Source organism: Neodiprion pinetum, chromosome 7, assembly GCF_021155775.2.
Source record: "Neodiprion pinetum isolate iyNeoPine1 chromosome 7, iyNeoPine1.2, whole genome shotgun sequence".
Lineage (NCBI taxonomy): Eukaryota > Metazoa > Arthropoda > Insecta > Hymenoptera > Diprionidae > Neodiprion > Neodiprion pinetum.
In genome coordinates this window covers 12,213,788-12,240,484 of record NC_060238.1, presented here as the reverse complement: position 1 = coordinate 12,240,484, position 26,697 = coordinate 12,213,788, and the positions used below count along the sequence as shown (strand labels likewise).

The 26,697-nt window shown below is 35.4% G+C and overlaps 2 protein-coding genes across 2 annotated transcripts in view; both read right to left on the bottom strand.

The window, feature by feature from the left end:
- The window catches only part of Fife (regulating synaptic membrane exocytosis protein fife), a 2,091,151-nt gene extending 2,073,507 nt beyond the window's left edge, over window positions 1–17,644 (bottom strand). The window contains exon 1 of the mRNA XM_069137999.1: window positions 17,441–17,644. The gene's annotated coding sequence lies outside the window, so the exon portion shown is untranslated. The remainder of the gene's footprint in view (window positions 1–17,440) is intronic.
- Window positions 17,645–24,098: 6,454 nt separating this feature from the next.
- On the bottom strand, window positions 24,099–24,563 carry LOC124223667 (uncharacterized). The gene has a single exon (XM_046635894.1). The coding sequence runs from the start codon at window positions 24,561–24,563 to the stop codon at window positions 24,099–24,101; it is 465 nt and encodes a 154-aa protein (XP_046491850.1).
- Window positions 24,564–26,697: the final 2,134 nt, after the last annotated feature.

Below are 26,697 nucleotides of genomic sequence, written 5' to 3'. Positions count from 1 at the left end.
GGGCAAAAAAATACGTTGTAAAAATATTTCAGCAATGTCAAATTTTTCCCAGGTGGGGCACTGTTTAAAGAACGTTTTTCCGTAAACAACCGAAAATCAATTTTTCAGTCATTTTTGACGATAATCTTATCGAAGGTTCCCCTGAATATGACGATATTTTTTGGCTGATTTAGTAAATTTCCAATATTTCAAATAATCTTCTGAAACCGAACGATAATTTGCATAGTAATGCATTCATTGTGAAACTGCTTCGGGCTGTGTCCATCCCTAGTGTAAGAGTCTGAACATCACACGTATACGTTTACACATATACTTGTGGTGTCGATCATCGTTAGGCTGCGAGAATGGTCAGTCGGTCAGTATTCGTCAAATCATCAACATCTATGTAATGACCGTATAAGACTCGAGACAGAATTTTAATTATTTATTTATTTGTTTTTCTTGTCTAACATTTGCGAACCCTGTTGGGAAAGTAACGAAATTCTGACACCAATGATCAGATTGATTAAAATAAACATTATATTAGGACTAACGAATCAATAGAACGGAAAAACATTTACTTTTGTCGTACGACACCTTCAAAAGAGAAGCGTTATTTTTAAGTATTTATTATTATTTTATTTTATTTCGTCTTCCATCACGAATCCTGGCCAAGTTTTATCTGTCTAACCATTCATATTATTATAAGATGTCCTTCCCTATTATGCGTTTTTAGTACTTGGCTTGGCAAAACAAGAAATTCGTTACACTATTAACGAGGGCTGCGTGGCTACGAAATTTTATGTTTGACGAATGGCTCTGTGGCGTCTCACACACATCAACCAATTCTGGTACGATATCACAGCTTATTCTACTACAAAATTCCACAACGGCATATCACTTACGGCCCGTATTGAATAAATTACCCTGTATGGTGTGATAGTAGATAAGCGATTCTTACCATCATTTACAGCAAGGATAAATGGCGTTTGGTAACCGTTAATCAATGGAAATAATTTTAAAGCCGAAATAAAATCTGAGGCGAAGCAATACCAACCATATTGATTTTCCGGGAGCACTGTTCCGACTTGGTAGATGATCTTAAATTTTCATGTCGTCATATTGACACAATTCGATCCCACCTGTACAATATATAAGTTAATGGAAACGGGCGGAGTATTTCTTGAATACAACATATTTATCAGCTGACGTTTTGTAACTAGCATGAGGATGATGAAATGTTGAATGATAATAATGTATGGGTGACAAGATATAAGAGAATTCGGATTATTACTCGTACTCGACACAGGCGCCACTTCAAAAAACATTGTTAACGCTTTTTAAGACGGCGGTAGGTATCGTGGCTTATATACGTAACTCCACGCCGTGTGAGGAATACGTGCGGTGGCGGAGTATTCGACAGGTTGCAGGCGGAGCGCCGGATCACCGCGGAGGAGAAAAACGTGCCGAACACACGATCCGCCTTCTGCCTTTGGAAGTTGGGGCGTCAGGGGTGAAAAAAAATTTCAGGGATGGGTCGAGGTGACAGGGTACCGGTTAGCGGCGGCAGCGGCGCAGGTGATGGGAGCAGCGACGGCGACGCCGTCAACGACGCCCGATCAATATAGCTACAGGTGTCCGAAACTATGCTGCCTATACTCTCCTCTACAGTCCGCATATTTACCCCTATTTACCCGCCTGCGCCCCCAGTCACTTTGCGTTCGAGTTCGTTAGGTGAGTTACGAAAGTCGTAAAAAAAAGACACCCACTTTCAGGGTATACGTATACTTCGTCTCATGCTACCATCGTGCGTTGGCACAATATTATAAGTCCACCCGGTTATTACATGGATTGTATCTCCTGGCGGATTCGGAAAACGCAGCGAAAAGTTGCGTAAAGTAGAATGATACAAGCCGTTACGGAATATATTAATCATACAGCCCGACAAAAAAAAAAAACTTTTTTTTTTGTTCTAATTTTTTCCGTAAATTTCCGCATTTAAGAACATTGAATTTATTAATAAAATCATAATTATGTTAGATTGTCTCTGGTTTTTATGTTTTTGTAGTATTGTAAGGGCAGGATGATTTCGGAAGGTTTTGCAAATAAAGATGGAAGGTAGATGTTAACGCTTTCACCGGGATTTGACAGTAATGGTGAAGTGATATCAGAGTCGGTGGGGAAGTCATGTGACGGTAGGTTACCGCTGGACTTTACAAAGACATAGTTCCCAAAAATCCTATGAAAGAAAATCTTATAAAAGAACTTTCTGAAAGGTATTAAATTTTCCATATTTTTCACAATCTGAATGAATTAAGTATAAATAAAGCCATCAATAGTATTCTTTTGATGAACATGAATCAAAAATATCAAAAATATTGAAAAAAAGTAAAAATTTTTATCTAAATATTGCTTCTTTGGTTTATGTATGAAAGTATACAACAAACTGCGCCTACCCCTAGAGTCGTTGACATTAAATCTGTCTGAGACCATGCAAATATCAAGGGCAATAAAACCACTGTTGATCATTGTTATCGATTTATGAATACTAACCCAGTAAAAAGTTTAATTATCCTCAAAATGATTTTTTCTCACTCAGTTTACGTCTGTTCGGTAAAAACTTTTTTAAATGTATTATCTCAGGTATTTATACCTAAAATGTCTATTTAAGTTTATAAAATCTTTAAAGTAGAGTCTTCAATTCTAACTACAAGCTTTTATTCAATAAAAAATTCACGCTTTGCTGGAAGTATTCAACTCACAATATGAACCAACAATATCATTGACAAATTAGATTCATTTAAATAAATGGATTGAATATAAAAATTGTAGGTACCGTCAGCACAAACGAATACATGAGACTGGCTACCATACAGCGTGTTATAACTAGAATATCTCAACATATGTCGCACACTGAAATGAACTCAAGTTGTTTTTGATCTCGATGGAGTTTTTCGATAAAATCACTATCATTCTTTCGATACAGCAGGCTTATAAGTTATTTCATTGTGAGGTGAACAGTACTATCCAGTTGCATCTTCTTATAACTTGATTTTTACTTGGACACTTAGTAACGTCAGGGCTGCAGTGCATTAGTCCAATCGGGAATTATCAGAGCTAAATGCTTCACGCCTAAAACATGGGTCCGATTAAATTTTCCTCAAATACATGTGTTCATTTAGTTTAAAGGAAGAGTGCTTCGGTTCAAAAATTGTTAAAATCAGTTGATAATTACTCTATTAGGACAGTTTATTTACGAACAAATAAGCTACAGATATGCTAGGCGTAAGCATACCTACAGTGCATCCATGTATCTTGCGGGTCCCTCAGCGCGTGGGCGGTTTTAGTTTATGTACAATAACAAAGTGTTGGAATACAATCATTATTCACCAATTTTCACAATGTTTAAAGCAAAGCGCTCTTCCGTTACACTAAATGAACACATAGATATTTAGAAGGAAAATTTAATCGGACCCACATGCAAGGCGTGAAACTAGTCTTTCTAAATTTCAACTGGATTGATGCACAGCCTTAAGTGGATGCTATCGTCAGTCATTACGGATAGCGTTGAAGTTTTTTGTTCAGAATTGCATCAAGAATGCGGATCCTATGCCCTTTATTGTATCTCGATGCATAGCATCTGATAATAGCCGAAATAGAAGACATCTAGAGCAGGTGGTGTTGACTAAATGTAGCATCCCCTTAATTCAATATTCTTAGTGATTTCGCGGCATTTCTTATCCTCGAAGGCTAGTACAGTACATATCTTCAGACGACCTGTATCCTCATGATCAATGACCGGCTATCATATCCATATGTGGCAATGCGATATACAATAGCGCTCACAATTATTTTGACAAAGATAGTAACTGGCTTGATTAAATACAAATATAAAATAAAAGCATCGTTGATATTTCTTATTGAAAGAAATTCGATGTTCTACATAATTGTAGAAATTTAACTCTCCCTCGTTGGAAAATAATGTTAAAATAGAGAAAGATAAGAAGAATTACGGATCAAAAGAATAACGAATTTCATATTATCGAAATACTTTTGAGCACTACTGTAATTGGTTTTGACGGTTGAGTTCAGCTTTACAAGAACTGAATTTCGGCCTGGCGCTCCATAACTTTAATGCAATAGCAGTGCCCCACATGCGACTAGTATCAACAAAACAACTGATTACAAAACGTGGGCAAACCTCAATGTAAGCTGTGTCCGAATATTTTAACCCTTTCATACATAAATTTGTCCTCACTAGCAATTCACTTGAAATTTTGCATATATGTGCTTTTGGGGTCGTTGATTACGAATCTGAATACAAAATTCGAAAATTTCAAATGACTGATCCAATATGGTGGACAAACAAAAACAGAAAGCAAAATATTGAAAAAATTCTGTAAAACATTTTGGTCTGTATTGAATTTGCGTAAAAATTGGCATTTGGATTTCCATGGTAGACTAGCAGAAAAATCTTTTTTTTCGGGTAAAAGTACGAATTTTGACCATTCGTTTAAATATACTATTTTTGCAATAAATAAATAAATAAATTTGATACTTTTTTGAAACTTATAAATATTTTAGAAACCATGTGGAAACAGAAAACTCAGTAGCTTTCGCGAAAAAAGTAGTTCAATAAATAGAAAGCTGCAAAAAAAAGGTGGGACGCTGAGCATCCCAGCCTGTATTAAAGGGTTATTGTGCTACCACCGGGTAATTAAATTAACAAATAAGATTCTGGGAAAATACATACGAGCTTTGGGGGCAATATTTTGCAAAAAGTATGTTAAGAATTGTATCAGAATGTTCGTAGAATATGTGGGAAAAGTATCGATTTCTAACTTACAAGCCCCCTTGAACCGGAGTACTATTTAGATTTGATGTCAGAGTTAATCGACTGCTCAATTTTCTGTCAATCTTAAACAGTCGTTTTACTGTAGTAGTGGAATTCATATAAATTGTTGCGTACATAAAGTAAGGGTTTCGATTAAATGATACGACTGTGGTGCATTCTTGAATTTGATGTAGTAAAGATAATAGGAACGCAAGAACTATTAAGATCCAATGGCTTAACCCTTTCGCTACGGACGCATTCTACGTCGCGCCGTCCCCGCTGACCGAGCAGTCGCGGCAGGCGTCCGTACTTGCGGAACAACTGCAAGCGCTCGTCAGACGCACAATACCACGCTATCTTACGCAGAGCGAGTGCAGTCGCTCGTAAAAAAAATGCTTAAAAAATTATAACATAATGTTGGGTTACCATGGTCACCGTTCGTACATAACGAGCGTCAAATGTTGGGTTACCATGGTGACCGCTCGTACAGAGCGAGCGTCAGGCGTTGGGTGACTATAGTCACCGCTCGGACAGAGCGAGCGTCGGGCGTTGGGTGACTATAGTCACCAATCGGACAGAGCGAGCGTCGGGCGATGGGTGATCATAGTCACCGATCGGGCCGAAAGGGTTAATCTGCTAATCTCAAACAGCCTCTATGAAGTATTAAATCTGTGGCAGCTCATCCGGACAGTATTTTTACTTGTAACTTAAATTCGAACATTCAAGCTGGTCTTATAGTGTGGCTCACTAAAGCGTTTCAAAGGATCACACTCGGATCTGTATTTAATAGTAGTGCAGTATACGTTGAATTTCCAAGACGTAACAATAATAAATTAAAGAAAGATTGTTGAAGTATATTTTTCTGTGAAGTTTTACTAATTGCATGACAGCAACGTTGCACGGGAGTCGTTCAACCCAGACGTACCATACATAAAGGTTTGTCAGGACAAAAATAATTCCGGGTGTTCCACAGAGGCATCCCCTAAAAAGTTTTTCAAAGAGAAAGTTCAAAAGAGAGGTTCTGTTAAAAGATAAGCGTTCTATGTTATGTGGAAGCTCGCACACACTTAATTTCTCTCTTTGTTTTTTGCATGTTTTTATTTCAAATTATAAAGAAACCGGTTATAGCATTTTCATTATTATTTCCGTCCAAAATTTGTTTTCAACAAAAAGATTACGATCCATAAGATAACAATACATCGAATAGGAATCTTATTTTTCTGAATGAAAAGTTCATAATAAATTATAACCGTCTTATGAAATTGAATTAATAATGCAAAAATCGTTGGATACACTTCGCAAATGTCAACTGGAAACTTAATATTACAAGTCTTTACGTCATAGCCTGATACTTTAATCAAAGCGAGCAAAAGAAAAATTCAATTTCATTCTCCAAAAATTCAGTAAAAAATTATATGAGCGTGATCATTCACATAGCGTAGAATGCTCATCTTGTGATAGAATCTTTCTCTTAAGTCAAAGAAAATTCCTTAGGGGAAACACCCTAATATGCATACGAAACATGCTATCGTATAGGCGTCCGAGAACGCGGAGTTAGTAATTTTTTCGTTCCGGTCGGTAATAACGCCAATCGATCTGACACCTATGTATACGCACATACTAGCCGCAAATCCGCGGGTTTGATTACATATAGTTCCGGGTAGTACAAATTTTGAAGTTAAAACAAGCTGCAGATTGTACACAATCTCGTATAACGTTATATCATCGGCTGATTGTGAGAACAAGAACGTCCTATTTCAGAATTTAGTTCAACAAAACCTCATCTTACATGTTGGTTCAAGAAAACTCCACCTCCGAATTTCGTTGAACAGCATTGTATGTCCAAAGTGATCTTCGAGAATATACGAAGTTTTTGAAACAAATTCTGAGATGGGGTTTCATTGAACCAAAATCTGAGATGAGGTTTTGTTGAACTAAATTCTGAAATAGGATGTTGTTCTCAGCCGACGGTATGTAAATCGGTCGCTTGGTATTGCGGGAGTTGCAGACAAAAAAAGAAGGTTAACCAGTCGATGCTGTGATTTCTCCTTCGTTGAACGCTTTTATTTTCATTCAGTATTTCTCATTTTCCTCTTCGTCCCTCGCCACTGCATGATTTATTTCACGTGACTGTCGACTTTTCGGTGTGTACCCGTGTCATACTTTCACCTCTGCTGCAACCACGGTCTTACATACAGGTCTGGCAACGAAGCCAATTTTCTACAGAGTGGCGTGGTTCTCTTGTTGTCCGTGGTTTTTAGTGTTTAAAATAGCCATGTCGCGGCGCTGCTCTCTAGGGGTGTACGTGGGGTAGGAATGAAAATGTGCCAGCGAAATTATGTTTGAAATGAAGCATATAACCTAAAATCAGCGCGTGCGTCATACTCACGGTCTTACATACGCGTGAAACGCTGTGACGTTCAAAAAAAAAGATGGTTTAACCATGTGCGGTTTCTTTAAACAACATACGTTTATTTCATTTATTACCTTCGTAGATTTATTATTCGTACATACACATGAAATTTACATTTTTTTTCCTTAAAATAAACGAGATTGTTATAGATAATTTGTTTACATTTTTTTCTAATATTTAAGTTATAGCCCCGCTTGGGGTTCAATCAAGCTTGGTGGTTTATTCGGTTAGGTCACCGCCTGAATTAATTGAAACGCAAGCGATACAAGTATTTCATAACTTGATAAGTGAACTATAAATTTCAATAATAACGGCTGAAAATAGGAAACGGAGATGATACTCTTTGCCTCTAGTCTCCATACATATATCATTCATAATAATTATATCATACTATCATTTGTATTAACTACTTTCATTCATAAGAATTCATCACTTGTAATCGTTGATTATTCATCCCTCGATCACAACGCCGATCTGGGGGCCACAAAGTGAGATAAATAACCGACCGTGAAATGAACCACCCCCACTACCTTCGTTGCCAGACCTGTAAGTAAGACCGTGGCTGCAACCCACGCCAGTATCCTTTGAATATTGTCATGGCATTGTTAGAATCATATTTTTTCCGCTCTCTTTGGCTTTATATTCCTTTTGTAAGTTTAATTTTTTTTATCTCCTGGGCATGCACAATCGATCGTTCAAGGAAATGTCTGTCCACAAGCTTGAAGTTCAAGAGAGTCCTGCCAATATTTACATCACGATTACTATCAGTTACCGGGTCGCCCTAGATCACCGCCAATCGTAAATAATCATTCAAGATTAGGCACCAGAATCTTGATCTCAAATTTCATTATGTCGAAAAAATCTTGGATATTTAGGTTGATAAAGAAGACATTGTTACACGTCATCATTTCGTCCCCGGATGTGGGCCCTCCTCAGGACATTTTTGATTAATCTCTCAGCAAACAAACAAAAAAAGAGACATTTAAAACAAATTTTACCGTTTATCATCAACCGACATTACAGAGAATTAATTCAGACAAACATTATAGTACACTCAGGATTAGAGATGACAGAAGAATTACTTCATACTTTTATACACAGTAATATCTCTGGAACTTTTCACGATTAAAAATTTCAACATATAACTGACATAACAGGGGGGAGTTTAATTGCAATCCCAAAAACCACACTGCATCAACAGGCACAAAGTAGAAAATGATAAAATATATAATATGCAAAGGCGGAAACATTGTAAGAACCTGCTTTCAACCGGCATTTTTCGAATTTAGAACGGAGATTAACCTCAAATTAAATTAACACAGAATTCAGAAAAGACCCTCACATGCTAATTTATCGATGACATCTCAAAAGGACCCACGTTTTTCCTGTTATTCTTTTTCTTATCGAACTCTCCTTCAAGTATTAATCAAATTGATTTTGTAAAAATTCAAAAAAGTGAAAAATCTTTCAGACAAAATTTGTATGGTTCAAAAGAGCTGTGACCTGAATGTTTCTGTTTTGGTCCCCTTCTTTCAGTTATTATATTTCATAAAAAGTTTTCAAAAAAAAACTTTTGAAAAAAATCGTGAGTCTATTTTTGAACTGGAAAATAATTTAAAAAATCGGTAATCTGATCAAAGGTATAGTATGTGTTATAATAGATTTTTAATTGGTATGAATACAGAAATAACGATTTAAAAATTGACAAAAAGATAAGGCCCCACTCTGAACCTTGCGTAAAACTGCTTAATTTCGGAAACCAAATGCCTTTTTTTCTTGTTTTCCACAAATAAATTTTGTTGTTATTGAGATGAGTTTAAAGAATCGTAGGGTAAAGACAAATGATTAAAAAAATATGAAAAAATTCTTAGAAGCCGTTCAAGGGTTGTAGTAACGCATAAAAAATTCTAGGTGGAATTAAAAAATGTCATGGTCAACCATTTACTGAGTTGGCGTTGAAGCCCCACACATACACACACAGGCGTCCATTCCAAATGGTCAGGCATGATTTTCTAGACCCTGTAACGTTAAGATCTAGTGAAAACTTGACTTTTTATTTTTAAGGTAATTACAATAACTTCCTGTTTTCTCTGAGAGCAGAAAAACGGGAAGTTCGAAACGCTCCTACATTCAATATCGCGAAAGTGGTGCGATCTGTAAAAAAACGAATTCTGCCAACTTTTATCCTCCATTAAATCAAACAACTTTTGTTTCAAGTATTTTTCAGCAACACCTTTAGTTTTCGAGACATTTGACTGGATTGATTAGAATGGGGCACCCTCTGTATTGACAACTGTAAGCCTCGCGATGCAGTTCTTGAAATCAACTCACTATTGTTCGACTCGAGTAATTAGTTGTACTGATTGTAATTGTTTTTGGAGAATTTCAATATCATTTCAGATCCATTTAATATTACATCAATTCACTTATGATTCTTGAAATAGGGTTTCAGTAAATATGAATCTTACGTGACTGATGATTAGCATCGTTTCCGGTAATTTTATTGCGATTTAAAAAGTTTTCGAATTAAAAGTAGCCACTTTTCTTGGGATACCGTATGCTTCCTATTTATTTTTAAACAAGTAAAATGTCATATTCTAATCACCTTTTGTGAAAAATCAAGATTATGTCTCATCCTAAATGCCCACGCCAAATGCTTGAAGCTTGAGAATACGAATGAGGAATCGTATAGGTAGAATTGCTTACTTTCAGTATTTACATGATACTCAAACAAATCTGAGCTGTAAATAACCACCAGTAATAGGTCATCGTCATACAAGCACATACGAATCACGATTATAAATACATGAATAAGTCGAATGCAATTCACCGGTGCGATGAAAATCGCAAAATAAAAACGTCATACTTATTTCTTCATTTAACTAATTTCTTACTGTTTTTGTAGACAACGTCAAAAGATTCCCTTTAAAACGTACAATTAAAAAAAAAAAATGGTGATTATAGTAAACATAATAGTACATCACCAACGCCAATCTGACTATGAGAATCGTTGAACCAGCTGACTAGAAATTCCGACCTCATTGTAAATGCGAGCTGAAGGCAGAGTACAAGGTATGGAACGGAGGGAGAGGGAGGGTCAATTCTATTCGTCACGGTGTAAATGTTATCATTTACATAAATAACACACAAGTAAGACACATCCAAAAATAACAGCATCAAAATAACACTCGCGAATCTCATTATTTACAACAATAACACACGAAAATGACACGTATATCGGCCTCCGTATGACAAGGGTATAACCGAAGCCACAACACAAAATCACGTAATAATACGTGGAAGGTGATTGTAGCAATCTAAGATTTAGAATCAATTCGACCTTCGTATGACAAGGGCATAACCGAAACCATAACACACATTCATGTACAAAAAACGCGTTATCTGGATGTCGTAGCCTAAACGTTAGAATGAATTCAACAAAATATGAAAATATATTTTGCCAAAATAATGTACCGTATTACAAGCGAACGTTGTGTGCAATTCCTATCACATATTCCTAAACATCTCGTGCGTATGTTTTTATTTTATTTGCTGTTTTTACGTTATATTATTTCAACGTGTGTATTTTTAACAATATGTTACTTGACGTGTGATTTTGACGCTATTATTTAGACATGAAACCAGCCTATGAGGCGGCTCTTTCTGATTCTTGCCACCGGAGGCTATTACAGTGCATAACCTATATTTGAAAGTCATATACCAGTAATATATTCATACAGTTCGGTGTGACATGCAGGTATCCGAGTCAAGCGCTCACCGCGCATGCTAGCGAAGAAAGTACGTACTGTTTGATTGTTGCGGTCTTACAGCCACCTATATGTCGAGGTAATCCTCATTCTCTCTACCCCTTACGGTTTAAGTATTCGTGGCCTTTAGAGGGCAGTAAGTGCAGAATATGGCCTGAATTAAAATTCAGTCCACTATAAAACCCCATGCACACAACTCTGCGTTATCGTCCCTGTGAAGGTCAAACATGAATAGTTGACTAAGGCGAAATGGTCAAAGTTAGTAAGTTGACCGGACTAGATACACAGGTGCCAGCTTTGTCGTCTTCTCATGTAGACTGGCCACCCTAAGCCTTAATTGTCAGTCGCGGCATATAAAGGCCATGTAGATGATGCGAATTTTTCTAGGGTAAAGAAATCTCAAATTATTGGTGGAATGGTTTGAGAAGGTTTGGCAAACTTTTGTTGTTAACTGAGTAATGAGTCATAAACACCGCACAACTACTACAACCAACAAGGAAAGTGTTAGAGCTCTGGATCATGTATTCTGCTCAAATTTTTCGGGGTGTTTCTTTAACCCATGATATAGAGCTTTGAGTGTGTAATTCCAGCCATCGCACTTCTCTTTACCCAAGTCAGAATTGATGAAATTATGATTTTCAGTAATGTATTTTCGTATTAAATATGATCTTTCATTGTCCTCCATTTGAGTTTCGATGACAGGCCCTCGTAGATTCGAGTGTAAATGGATATATAATAGAGTGTGTCATTTTAGGGTAATATTTTTTTTTTTTTACCAGCACCCGAAAAGTCTTTAGTTCACATCTAAAAACGTATCCTCGCGCAAGGGGAGCGCTGTAAAAAAATATTTAGAGGTAGCTCAACGGCATTGAAATTTTCCCATTTGATTAACATGGGAAATTTTTTTTTTCACTACTATTGGTTCTCCCAAGTCTGATTAAATCGTAAGGTATTTTCCCTATAGGGTTTTATAGGAAATCGAATTCTCTACAAAAAACGTCTCTTGACTTTTGTCTGTAAAATCAACGGCTTGTGACGCCGAATAAATAATAATCTAACAGCCGAAGTTTGTTATTCATCATACCTACGACAGCATTTATTCTTATCGACGTTTCTTTATGAAAAGTTATCGAAAAATTAGTTACTTTTATAAAATTATTATTTGACAATAACTCTAATGTACATATTTTCGTAGAAAATTAGGTTTGCACATCAATTACTCGTAAGCCGTTGATTTTACAGATAAAAGTCAAGAGACGTTTTTTGTAGAAAATTCGATTTCCGATAAAACACTATAGGGAAAATACCGTACGATTTAATTAGACTTGGGAGAACCAATAATAGCGAAAAAAAAAATTTTGCCGTGTTAATCAAATAGGAAAACTTCAATGCCGTTGAGCTACCTCTAAATATTTTTTGACAGCGCTCCCTTTGCGCAAGAATTTGTTTTCAAATGCGAACTAAAGACTTTTCGGTTGATGAACAAAAAAAAAAATATCCCCCTAAAATGACAGACCCTAATTATATAATTATTTCAAAGCAGTAGTCAAGTTTAAGCTGCGGATTCCACACTACTTGATCTGTTGCAAATTAAACGAAGAAGGTCCAATGGATAAAATTAAACATTCAAAGTTTCGTATCTTGGACCGAGAAGAGCCCTACAAGTGCCAGCGAAATCCTTGAGCCGGAGGTCCGATGCTCTCCTTGTAAACTGATTTCTTTTAGCTCTTTCCTGTAGTAGAATAATGGATTCTGGCTGAACTGGCTTTTCTATCTTGCAGGCGAAAACATTTCCGCTGCATGATCCTGTCAACCAATAGTGTTTCAGTATCTTGCGCATGCACAGTCACTCAATGTACTAACTTTCGTCATTTCATCTCGGTATATCAAGAAATACGTGTCTCGGACCTAGTTGGTAAGGTAGTACGAATCTTTGTGACCATGGATGATTCAGGGAAAGTTATTTCCTTGCGCGCTTACGCCGAATAATCAAAAACGTACTGTAGGCCACTCTCGAGATCGCATGAAAACATACTTCTTTTACAGACAACGTAAAAACATTTCCATCTAAAGAATCGAAAATCAATTCTTGGCAAACCAAAGTGCTTTATTTCTATTGTTCCGTTTGTGTAAAAGTAACAAGATCAAAATCAATCAAGAACACGGCTTTTGTAGAAAGAAACCTTGATACTTAATTATGGCGTATTCATCACTTACAGAATTTATTATATGTAGAATAAGATCATGATGCTGATCTGTTTCTATTGAACATCTTTTGATGGCTTGCAGACGCATAATGATTTTGAATGGTCCATCCTCTCCCTTTCTCCACACAGACCATATAATTGGCTTCAGGAGACACACTCCACTTGGATATGGCGGGTTTCGGCTAGTGAGGACTATCATTATTGTTGTTGTTATTATTATTATTTATCATTTATAGTGAAGTTGTCAGACATATATTGACTGTACTTACAAATTTTTCGACTCCTGCATGTGCCCCAATCCTTTTTCTTTTTTATTCAAAAACTGATGGTCACCACTCGGGAAAACGTTGACCCAAAGGAATATCGAGAAAAAAAATGCCCATGGGAAGGAATTCTTCAATCATTGTTTAATTAGGTGTGAAACATTCATTTGAAATCACAAAATATATTTTCTGTTGACATGATCTGAACTTTTCGAACACGGTATATAATGCATGTAGATGCATTTGAAGATGCAGGGCTATCCAACAAACCCGGTATTGACATAAATATTTTTTCCAAAACTTATTTAGGAAGTCCGATTTCCGAAGCCTCAAAGTACCATTACCGAAGAGTGTGATCAAATGACGCTGACGCGTATGCATAACTAGAATTCTCGATTTTATACACTAGGGCTATTTTGGCGCATGTGTACTACCCAATAACTCAATTGGCTGTACTATATCATTCAACGTAAGTTACCTAACACCAACTTCACGTGCTTTCAGTGGAACCTTAGTTGCTTAACAAATGAAACTTTTCTTTACAGGCATTGGAAAAAAAAGCATGTGTCATCGGAAATTACCCACGTTCCGCCCTTCTGATACAACATATCACTTCCAGGCAACCTCATGTTTTCTACTTGGTTTTATTCGTCTGGATAAACAGCAAGGCTAAAAATTTTTATTCATCACCAAAAGCTTTTATGATTTTATGAACCAAAACGATGATACAGAGAGAGAGAGAGAGACAGAGAGAGAAATTGGATGGATATTTCAAAGTCAGGTCGACAGTGTCCAAAGGAATCATTTCATCCATTAAGGTTGCAGGGCTGCAGAAGGTCTAGTTTCGGGTACAAGGAAATAATAAGGAAGTCATGTGAGGTCACGTTTCGTTGCATACAATTCAACGAAGAAAAGAGCGAAGAAGAGAAAAAGGTAGCCAAAATTTTTATACAGTTCTAGGTTAACAATTTGCCACTGTAAAAGCAAAACAAATATAAGTATTGAATTTTTAAAGGTAACGGGTGAATTTTTCACAAGAGTAGGCGACGAAGAGATTTATGGATATAGAAATGAAGATAGAAGAGCGAGTGACGCGCACGGATGGCCAGAGCTTGTCTTACAAGGTCAGGTCAACCAACCACCGCCCATGCCTTTGATGCTTGAAACTGGTGTTTTCGGTTGAATAATTGATGCCCCCTGTATGAATTAGAAGGTACAACGCGCTTCGTGAGTATACTATTATACGTTTTAGTATAAGCCAGGTATTTCCACGGGGCTGGTATGCTGTATTCATGCTGTCATGTGTGCACACATATTGTATAGAAAATTACGTTTTTCACGTAGCCATTAAATACACGTATCACCGTATTTACTCAAGGATAAAATTATTTTGATAAATATTTGAGGTGTTGTTTGTTTGCAGCCTGATGAATCGGGTGTAAATGTACTCATCTTTCACACATGATACAGAATAATATTATTCTATTGGCGAATACGTTTCGGGACACGTTCGACTTCGTGGATATAATGTCTGAAAGACCGTCTGGCATCGTTGCATTCTGAATCAGAATCCACGAAACAAACTCATACTCAGTACATAAAAAGCATTTCCTGCTAAATTGATTCAGCTTTGAGCTCACTATTTTCAATACGGACGAAAGCTTTTTTGAATGACAGTAAAACGAGCAGTAGAGCCTCCAAGACCCAAGAATTATTTATTTCTAAACTTCTCTTTCAATGGTTTTTGTTTTATGAATATTCAAACATTTTTGATGTATTTGAAATATTCTCATAATATTTTTTTTTTTTGTCGATCTTACCAAGATCTTCTTCACGATAGAGTCAATCTTACTGCTACTGTTCTTGGCAATTTAAAATTTTTTGATTCATCATCATCAACCCTGTTACGAGTGTCTAAAGACTCGTAAATTACTTTTTATATCATAACAAACTTATTCGAATTATAAAGATATTGGAATCGAGCTGAAATAAAAATTTTCAAAAACAGATAAGAAATGAATTAAAAATTAATATCCCATCTTCAATTTTGTCAGAGTCAAAAATGTTTCAGAATTTTTGCGGAATTATAGAAACGTTTACATCAAACATACAAAGAACTGAAGAAAAACAGATAAATAATATAATGATTCCGCGATGGAATCAATCTAACGTAAAAATGTAATGATTGGTACAAAAACTGGAAATTTTGACAATACCAGAAAAATTTGAAAAAGGTGGAAGAACAACAATGTTTGAATATACAGAGCTCAAAAACTGTTGCTTGAAAAAGTGAAAAAAATTGAATCTTGAATTTTAGAAATCTCACCTTAGCTCAAAAAAATGTTGGATGAATTGAAAATGACGTATTTTAAATCTGGTGGAAATGGTATGAATGCCCTGTAAATACCCTCAACTAAATGCACACGATTTTCACCAACCTGCAGCATTGCAGTACTTACGCTGTATGTCATTCAAACTTGAAATAAACTTATCAATGATTCAGACTCAGAGAGTACTGCGGAATTTTGCTTCATGTATTGCATTATACTGTTGTGTATTATGCACCATTCGAATTGCGAAAATTTTGAACATTTGTACCTGCAGCTAGCATGATTGAGGCGAAAGTACAAAAAAGATATGTAACATCATATACATTAGTGTTGGTCACATCTGGCTTGTTAACGCAATGTCGATGATCCTTCAGAATACTCGACTTTCTTTTTCCTTGTTTTTAAATTGAGTAGCAATTTTAATGGAGGGATAACTTTGATTAACTCATTCGCTTTTTTGTACATTAGTGTACAATCTTGATTTTCGTTCTTGACGATTTTCTCGAGATGTAATGCATGTTAAATAATTAGAAAAAATTGAAATACGAGTTCTTACGGTTTTCTGAAAAACCGATGGCCACTGTTTATTTGCAAGAATTATTCTTATAATCGGAGAAACACGCAAATTAAAAAAAAAAAACTCAATTTCTAAAACATGTCCAAAATTTTAAAATAAGCGGGTTAATGCATTTCGACTTTATACAATGAAATAAAAAATGAGAAGAATTATGAAATAAAATATGATGTCACATAAATCCATGAAACAACCATGTAATTATTATCAAAATTCAGATAGAGCTGATCAGCTGCTATTTCAATATTTTATGCAGTAAACGTCAAATCACAAATTAAATTATTTAAGCTCACCTTTCTGTGATGTAAATATAGTTGGACCTCTACTCATTCAGACCAATTATGCAGCGATGTAGCCACCGCATATAATATACGTATATACAAGGTCATGAGTGCCATTGAGAATTGGAAAACGTTATCATCGTTCGTTTTTTGAATTTCTGCCAACAAAAACTGGAAACTTAGGAAAGATTCCAGAATTGTTGCAGCCATCTTTCCAATGTCTATTTTCGATTGTCTTAGCAGAAGTATGCTTGTACAATTGAAGCTCGGAGATATTATTGCAAAATTTTTTCAGGGAATGTGAATTCCAATTCCTTTAAGGTTCCATTTTGTTTTCAATTTTGTATGTGTACAGACCACGCATATTTTTCTGCCCATGATTACGAACATCACAAGATTAATTGTGGAAAACAATAATTTTAGTAAATATTGATTCATTTATTCATCTCTGTTCCCTTGCTAAATCCTATTTAAAGTGACTCATACATATATAATCAGGGTCCCTTTCTGGAAATGAATTTTCACTTCACTTGATACCTCTGCATGCTTTCAATTCGATAGAAATTGCATTTCTAATATAGGCTTATGGAGGCATAAGGTAGCATTGAAAGATACAATTTCTATTGAAGTGAATGTATATATATATATATATATATATATATACATATATATATATATATGTGATAAGTATACAATACCGAGAAATGACGTTGCAGTAAGGAAAAGCTGGTTTAAAAAGGTCGTGAAGGCCTGGAATAGTCGGTAAGCAACATAAATGACGAAATCACCAACCTGTTACTGGGTGGACCATCCCTCAGGTCCAACAACCACTTCGTCTAAAGTTCGGGTTGGCTTCGGGTTCTTCCCCCTTCGTGAGGTCGGTTGTGTATATATCCCCGTGGTTGGAGAACAAGGGCAGCGCGGGGGATGACGGTGGCGTCGTAATTCGCGATCGCGTTCGAGGTGGTCCAGAGACCTCCGCACAAGGTAGATACTGACGGGCAGACGGCCCGGCTTGAACTGCCCGGGTCTCCCTGTCGCCACCCTCATTCCACCGTCGACTCGATAGGCTCACCGCGCAAGCTCAGACTATTGCGAAAGCTTTCGCTCAGGAACCTAGCGCGTCACGCGGCTATATCTTACAAATAAATTATAAGAAGGACGATGGGATCAAACGGAATGGCACGGAAAGGGGGGGAGGGGGGGAGATGGTAGGAAACAACACATTCCGTCGTGATGTGCAAAAACCAAAGCCAAGTGCCGAGAGACCCTTGAAAAGGCCAGCCGACTAACAGAAATTCTTAAGGTGTTTTGTGTGTGGTGTCACGTGACCGACTTCAAAGTTTTAGCGAGAATCCATTCCATTCCTTCGTAAAACTTTAAATCTTAGACTGTGCTTAAGAATCGTGCCAATTTTTCCTGTTTTTTTTTCTGTTTGTGAAGTATTAGTGACCAGGAGGTAGATTGAAGAATGAAGAAGGTTTTATCGAAATCCGGTCGGGTGTATAGAAATATTTAATTGTTGGGCAAACGAACATGTTCGCGTTTGCGACGTTTCGGCCGGGCCTTGCCGACCATCATCAGGCTATAATAATTACAAAATGTTTCAGAAAACAATTTTAATTGGAACAGAGACTATGTTGGTAAGAATAGTTGCTGTTATTTTAACTTAGTTATATAATATATGTTGTCACATGTTTAAGTGACAATCTTAAGGTTAAGTGTGAAAATTGCGGTTAGCGAAAATAGTATGAAATATAGGTTACATGAATGAAATTTGACGACTAAAGAAGTTAATAATTGTGTAAGAATTGAATTAAAAAGAGATTAAACAAGATATACACGGATTACTCACAAAATTTGACGACGTGTGCCTGCTTAGGTGTTGTTAGTTCAGCATTTTGGACGGAAGTGAAAATTAGCGGATATCGATCAAAAATCTATGGTAATGAGGTGTGATGTTGATCTATGTTGGAGCAAAATGGATTTGAGACTGATAACAACGTACTAAGGGCGCCAATTTTGAAAACTAGAGAATATTAGAGTATAGATGGCTGAGATGTTGGATATCTGTGCGCTTGTTGACAGAGTTACTTTTGTGCTTGAAAATATGAATCATTTCCTCAATATTACGTTTATACCAATAAGGTTCTGTAGCTAAGGTTATGGAGTTATTAAGATCAAAATGATGTCCAAGACTCAAGGAGTGTTCTGCTAGAGCGCATCTTTCAGTATCATGGCATTTAATATTTGAGCGATGGCCAGAAATTCTATTTTTTAAATGTTGTGACGTCTGTCCAATATAACTTTTGCTACAGTCTCGACATGGTATTTTATACACACAATTGATTTTATCTAAATTAGGAGTTACAGATTTTAAATGAGAAAAGAGAGAATATTTAGTAGTATTATTAATTCTAAACGTAATTTCGATGCCTTCAATTTTAAAAACTTTTTTAATTTGACTAGAAAGATTTTTAATATAGGGTATAGAGATGGTGTTCTTAAATTTGTCATTATCATTAGGTTGATTGTTCGAGTCTATATTCCAATCAATCGAATTGTACATTTTTTCAACTCTATACTTTTTAATATCACTAATGGATTTTAAAGGGTAGCCATTTGAAATAAGAGTTGTTTCTACGAGTTTTAAGTTTTTTTTGAGAAATTGAGGGTTAGAAATTTTAAGACAACGATCGAACAAGGCTATGGCGACAGATTTTTTATGTTTCATAGGATGATTTGAACGATAACGAATGTATCTACCAGACCAAGTTAGTTTGTGATGCCAATATAGGATTACAGTATCGTTTTGATTAATCACCAAGGTGTCAAGAAAACTGATTTTACCATCTTTTTCCAACTCAATTGTAAATTGTATGCGAGGGTGAAAATTGTTAAATTTATTCAGAAGGAATTGTAAGTTTTCTTTTTTTACACAAGTTATAATATGGTCTACATAACGATTGTAGAAAGGGAGACTAAAGGGGAGCTGTGAGATAATTTTTGTTCAAAATGTTCAAGTACTAAATTCGCTACCACTGGGCTAGTTGGTGAGCCCATGGCTACACCAAAAATTTGTTGGTAAAATTTTTCTTGGTAGGCGAAGTAGCAAGAGTCTAGACAAAGTTTTGTAGCTGCAAAAAATTCTTTTTTGTTTATGTTAGTGTGTGATTTTAATTTGGGCCAATTTTTAGTGATTATAGAAATTGCTAAATTTGTTGGAATATTAGTAAACAGTGATTTGACATCTAAGGAGATCAATAGGTGTTCTCTGGGGACTGGTGTATTTCTGATTTTATTTACAAACGACCAAGTGTCCTTGATGTGATAGTTCGATTTACCTGTGATGTTAGAGAGTACACTAGAGCAGAATCTGGAGATTTTGTACGTAGGTGAATTGATGTTGCATACAATTGGTCTGAGAGATACATTGATTTTGTGTATTTTTGGTAGAAAATGTATCTTAGGAGGCAGAGAGTTGTAGGTTTTGAGATTTTTTGCCGAGCTTGAATCTATAAATTTTTTCTGGTGCCACAGGCTTATCATATCATTGACTTGTTTTTGTATCTTATTGGTGGAATCACGAGAGATAAGAGTGTATGTGTTGGAATCATTAAGAATATGTTGGCATTTTTGTTCAAAATCCATCTTGTCCATGACGACTGTTATATTGCCTTTGTCAGCATCAGTGACGACTAAGTGGTTATGATGTTTTGAAAATTCTTTTGTTAGTTTTACTTTGGAAGTTATTTGACAGTGAGATTCAAGTGGATTTTTAACGAGTCTGTTTCCAATGAGTTTGCTAATATTCGATCTGACTCTATCTGTCGTGATGCCATCTTTGGTGATGAGAGCTCATTCGACACTACTTAAAATATCATGAATAGGTAAATTTACATTTTGATACGATAGTCCATGATTGGGACCGAGTGATAAAGTATCTTTGATTTCAGAAGGTAAATCTGTATTAGATAAATTCACTAACCATTTGTCAGTGGAAGTTGCTTTAGGAGCCTGTATAGACTTAAGTTTGTTCAATTTATTAATATTATCAGTTTTAATAGCATTAAAAAGGCGATTAGCTTTCTCTATGTCTAAATTAAAGTTCCTGTATTCTTTTTTTTTTTCTCATCACAACTGATTTTGAGTGATTCCATTCTCGAATAGGTAGGTATCGAGCGTTTTAAGGGCTCACATATCCCTGCGCGCGTTGAACACCGAGTAAATTTGAAAAATCATCATAAAGGTTATGAAGAGAAAAAAAATTAATTGCTCATTTCACATTTTTTATCAACTTTTTAACTATAAGAAAAAAATTTTGTTTCTAAATATTATTTTACTTACGGGTATAAATGGACTACTGGTAAAAACCATGGCATCTCCATATCAACACCATAACTTCAACCAAAAATTATCCATCTACGAAAAATAAAAAAGAATCTTGTAAAATAATGTAGTGGTGATAGTCTGACAAAAGAATCTTTTTTTTTTAAAACAAAGAAATTAGAGTATTTGAAACTTTAGTATGCAATTGAATAAAAAAAAATTAGTTTTCAATAATTAATACAAAATTGTCCAACCAAAAAGTTTAAAAAACCTCTTGTCAGACTATCGAGAAAATAATGATCAAGATTAAAAAAAAGCATTTAAAAAATATTTAAAACTGACTAAGTCATCGTGCTGACATTGTCTAAAAACATAGTTTCGAGAAAAAGGCGTTGAAAGTTTCTGATAGGTACAACGTGAACTTACGGCTAGTCCCCAATTTCAATTTTTTTTTTTTTTTAGATTTATAATAACCTTTAGCCGTATATATACTAGACTGGGCCAAAAAAATTGACCATTTTTTTTTTTGAAAAATATATTGAGAATATCATGCAGTATGGCAAAAAAAAATTTTCATGAAATTTTAAGCCCTTAATATTAACTTTAAGAGGTCTATCATCGCTATTTTTGATTTTTAGTAATAATTTAATGTTTTACGTCAGAACTGTCGAAATATTGAAGTGAAAAAATTTATGTTTACTTATCCCTTTATAAAATTAAATTCCCTACAAAAAAGGTCTGATTATAGATTTTTGTCAGACAAGCCGTTTCCTAGTAATTAAGCTTGATAAATTGATATAGTTTCTCGATTTGACTTTTTTAATTTGGAATTTCGTGACTAACGAATCAATGAATGTATAAAAAATATTATGACAGATTCTTAAAGGAAATTTAATGTTCTACAAAAAAGATCTCTTAATATTTTTGCCTCAATTTAATTTTTCAAAAGTTATTCTCAATTAAAATTGAAGAAAAACTTGAAATTTCAATTGAGAATAACTTTTGAAAAATTGAATTGAGGCAAAAATATTAAGAGATCTTTTTTGTAGAACATTAAATTTCCTTTAAGAATCTGTCACGATCTTTTTTATACATTCATTGATTCGTTAGTCACGAAATTGCAAATTAAAAAAGTCAAATCGAGAAATTTTATATCAATTTATTAAGCTTAATTACTCGGAAACGGCTTGTCTGACAAAAATCTATAATCAGACCTTTTTTGTAGGGAATTTAATTTTATAAAGGGATAAGTGAACATAAATTTTTTCACTTCAATATTTCAACAGTTCTGACGTAAAACATCAAATTATTACTAAAAATCAAAAATAGCGATGATAGACCTCTTAAAGTTAATATTAAGGGCTTAAAATTTCATGAAATTTTTTTTTTGCCACACTGAATGATATTCTCAATATATTTTTCAAAAAAAAAAATAGTCAATTTTTTTGGCCCAGTCTAATATATACATTTGCGTTTTCATATGAAATATCCCTGCATGAGTGTGAACTCGTGCGCAGGGTTGTGAGGTGTTTTTATATGCAGTTTTGTGCGTTTTAAGTGTGGTCTGTGATGTGTATTCTATCCTAAGTTATGTCTTAGTAGGTAGGTGTTTCATTTCTTCATTTTTCTATCCTTTTTTCTTTCCAGGTTTTCTCCGGTCTTCGTTTCTCCCATGATTGTTCCGTTCCGTGCTTTTCATGTTTTATATACGATGCTTTGTTAGGTCGTCATATAGTGTTCTCCCTATCTGTAGTAGCCATGGTGTTATCGACTTTTTGAAGGAATACATTGTCATTTCTTTAATTTCCGATGGTAGTCTGTTGTTTGCTTTATTTGCAATATATTCTTCCATTTGTTGTCCATGTTTGGTGTATGTTTTTGTAATTTCCAGCTTTCCCATTTCTTTTGCTCTCGTGTGGTAGGAATGTTGTCGTTGCCTTAACGCTATCTCATTTGGGTTTTTATGAAGTCTGATCATTATGACTTTCAGATACTGCTGCCTGGGGTCGAGGATTTTGCTCTTCATGTTCTGTAAGATAATCTTTTGGTTTATGTAACGCAATTTTTATTATTGCTTTCTGTGCTTGTTGGAGTAGTTGAATTGCTTTCTCATAGGCGCTACCCCACGCTGCGATTCCGTATTGTAAGATCGAGTGTACTAGAGCGAAGTATATTGCTCTTACCGTGTGTGTGTTGACGATGTGGCTCAGGTTGTACAGAGGATGCATCAGTTTTCTTAACTTTTTAACGGTGAATTTGATATGCTCCTTCCATTTTAGCTGCTCATCTATTATTATCCCTAAGTATTTTTGTTGTGTATTCTTGATCAATTTCTCGCATCTGCATGGTTCTGTGTCATGATGACATGTATGAAGTATTATATGCATATTCAATAGTTGAATTTTTTTGTTTGGTGTTGTTTTAAATGTTGTGTATGTACTTTTGTTAGTATTCAGTGTTAATTGGTGGTGTTTGAGATGGTCTTGTATTGTCTTCAGGTCTTTTGTCGCTGTACAGTAGGTTTCTTGCCAAGTCTTCGTCAGTTATTAGTACCGTGTCGTCCGCATAAGCAATTATTGTTGATTGGAGGTCCAAGGAGTTGATATCATTGATATAGATGTTAAAGAGTACAGCTGAGAGAATAGTTCCTTGTGGTATTCCGCAGACTATCTTGGTTTCATCACTGTACATTTTCCTATTTTTGTTTTTTGCTTCCTCTTTGTTAGGTAGCTCCGAAACCATTTTTGCGCTGTTCCTCGTATTCCTATTGCCTCGAGTTTGTTTAGTAGTTGTTCGTGTGGTATAGTAACGAAGGCTTTAGCGAGGTCCAGGTAAGTTGCTATTACTTTCTTGCCATTATTAGTCGGCTTATAGCGTCTTGTGTACTTTTGCCAGGCTGAAATCCATATTGACTTAGAGAGAAAATTTGGTGCTTTGTTAAATAATTTTGTAGTTTGTTTTTCATTACCTTTTCTAGAATTTTAGCCATGCTGTTTATTACTGATATGGGTCGATAGTTTTTTGGTTCTTCTTTATCTCCAGCTTCATGTATAGGTGTTATGTTTGTGTTTTTGTATATTTCGGGAGAGATGCCTTGTTCTAAGGTGATATTGCATATGTGTTATAGCGGGCCTGTTAAACTGTCGTCGACGTTCGTGAGGATATTGGTTGGTATTCCGTCGGGTCCCGTAGCTGCTGGAGGGTTGAGTTCCTTTATGTATTTACGTATTTCCGATTCTGTTACGGGAGTTGAGAAGAGAGACTCTCGTATCCTTTTGTAGGTTTTCGTATTTGTTGCATGGTGTTCTCTTGGTATTCGTGCTGCTAATTCATTTCCAATTTGCGCAAAGCGTGTGTTGAGTTCGTTTGCTATGGTGAGTTCGTCTTCAGTGGTCCCGTCTTGAGTTTTTATTCTTTCAATATTTTTTTTTATTCGTGTCAGTCGATTCTGGTTGATTATACTCCATATGCGTTTCTGGTCACCCTGGGCTTCTTTAATTTTATCCTTGTAATATTCTCTTTTGGCTTGTTTTAGGATTTTCGTTAGAGTATTTCTATATTTTTTGTATTGCTCTTTAAGTGCCATGTTGTTCGGGTGATTTTTGCATTGTTTGGCGAGTTAGTCTCTTCTTCTGATTGATCTTGTCAGGGCCTGGGTCATCCATTTTTTTCTTTTTATTGATTTGTGATTTATTTTTATCGTGTTGGTTGATCGTTTAATTATTTTCCGAAGAGTTTTTGAAAATGATTCTGCAGCTTCGTTAGGATCGCTTTTGTTGTATGTCTCTTCCCAGTTTTCTTCCTGTGCAATAATCTTCAGTTTGTTGTAGTCAATTTTTTTCATTACTTTGTTATCATTTTTTTTCTTTAGATTTTTCTTGATTGTAGCAATGATTGTGTAGTGATCTTTTATTGTGGTTTTCAGTATTGCAGGCATAATTTCATGTATGTTTCTTTTTTTTGCAAATATATGATCCAGGCATGTTTGAGTTGTTTCAGTGACTCTTGTTGGTTCGTTCATGCATGATACAAAGCCTTGTCTGTGCATGATGTTCAGGTATTCTTCCGATTCTCGAGTGTTACTGAGTATATCTATGTTTATGTCACCAGTAAGAATATATATTTTATATATTATATTTTTTTAATTTGGCATGTGGATTGTGTGGGAGGAGTTAGATTTTTGTGCCAAAGCGCGAATCTCATAATGCAAAATTCGATTTTTTATTAACAATAATAAATTAAACTCCCATTTTTTTCAAAAATTCATAACTTTGGCAAAAAATTAGATACAATATATTTCCTTTTTTCAAATTACGCGGAAAGCTCCATAGAATTTAAAAAAAAATACGAAATGGTGAAAAAAAGTTGTTATCAATTGTTTATTTAACAATTAATTTTTCAAAGATTTTTAAAACAGTGACTGACACGATTAAAAAATTTTTTTAAAATTCTGACATGTTCCTTGAACTGTACTACAACCTGTGAATTAATTCCAGAGGAGTGTTTTTCTCCGTTTTCGAGTTAAAAATGATTAAAGGTGTCGATGCGCATGAAATTGCGGCGCGCCGAGTCTCTACGTAATGGCGGGCGGCCGGTTGCCGTCCACCGCTACCCCGCGGTGGCGTCGCAGCGTCATTTTAGTCATTTTCACGATGAAGGACACGATTGGAGAATCTGAAAAAAATACTGTACCTTCACAAGGCCTGCTCAAAGCGATAAGTGAAGTTTCAGGAATGTGTTTTTCACCGTTTTTTTATTACAGAGATTCAAAATAACGGTTACATACCATGAGAGGGCACATAAATGATAATAATTACATAACTTGCTACTTATTTTAAAATAAAAACACATTCTTGAAACTTCACTTATCGCTTTGAGCAGGCCTTGTGAAGGTACAGTATTTTTTTCAGATTCTCCAATCGTGTCCTACATCGTGAAAATGACTAAAATGACGCTGCGACGCCACCGCGGGGTAGCGGTGGACGGCAACCGGCCGCCCGCCATTACGTAGAGACTCGGCGCGCCGCAATTTCATGCGCATCGACACCTTTAATCATTTTTAACTCGAAAACGGAGAAAAACACTCCTCTGGAATTAATTCACAGGTTGTAGTACAGTTCAAGGAACATGTCAGAATTTTAAAAAAATTTTTTAATCGTGTCAGTCACTGTTTTAAAAATCTTTGAAAAATTAATTGTTAAATAAACAATTGATAACAACTTTTTTTCACCATTTCGTATTTTTTTTTAAATTCTATGGAGCTTTCCGCGTAATTTGAAAAAAGGAAATATATTGTATCTAATTTTTTGCCAAAGTTATGAATTTTTGAAAAAAATGGGAGTTTAATTTATTATTGTTAATAAAAAATCGAATTTTGCATTATGAGATTCGCGCTTTGGCACAAAAATCTAACTCCTCCCACACAATCCACATGCCAAATTAAAAAAATATCCGAGAGATGACTGATCCGGTTGACGCGGAATAGCCCATATGCATAAGCTGCTCTGTTGAGATGTTCAATGCAATAGATGCGAAAGGATTTTTCTCCTTCGTTCTTTCGAATGTATATTTGGCCATCCTTGATCCATGTGAATTTCACATTATCTTCTTTGGCGCGCAGTTTGATTTCGTATATAAGCTTCTTTCTGGCGGGTGTAAGTGATTCGTTGATGTATATTTTCGTTCGAGGAAAACTTGGGTGTATTTGAGATGCGACTACG

Coding starts and splice junctions, on each gene's coding strand:
- LOC124223667 (XM_046635894.1), bottom strand. CDS start 24,563: ATGGCACTTAAAGAGCAATACAAAAAATATAGAAATACTCTAACGAAA.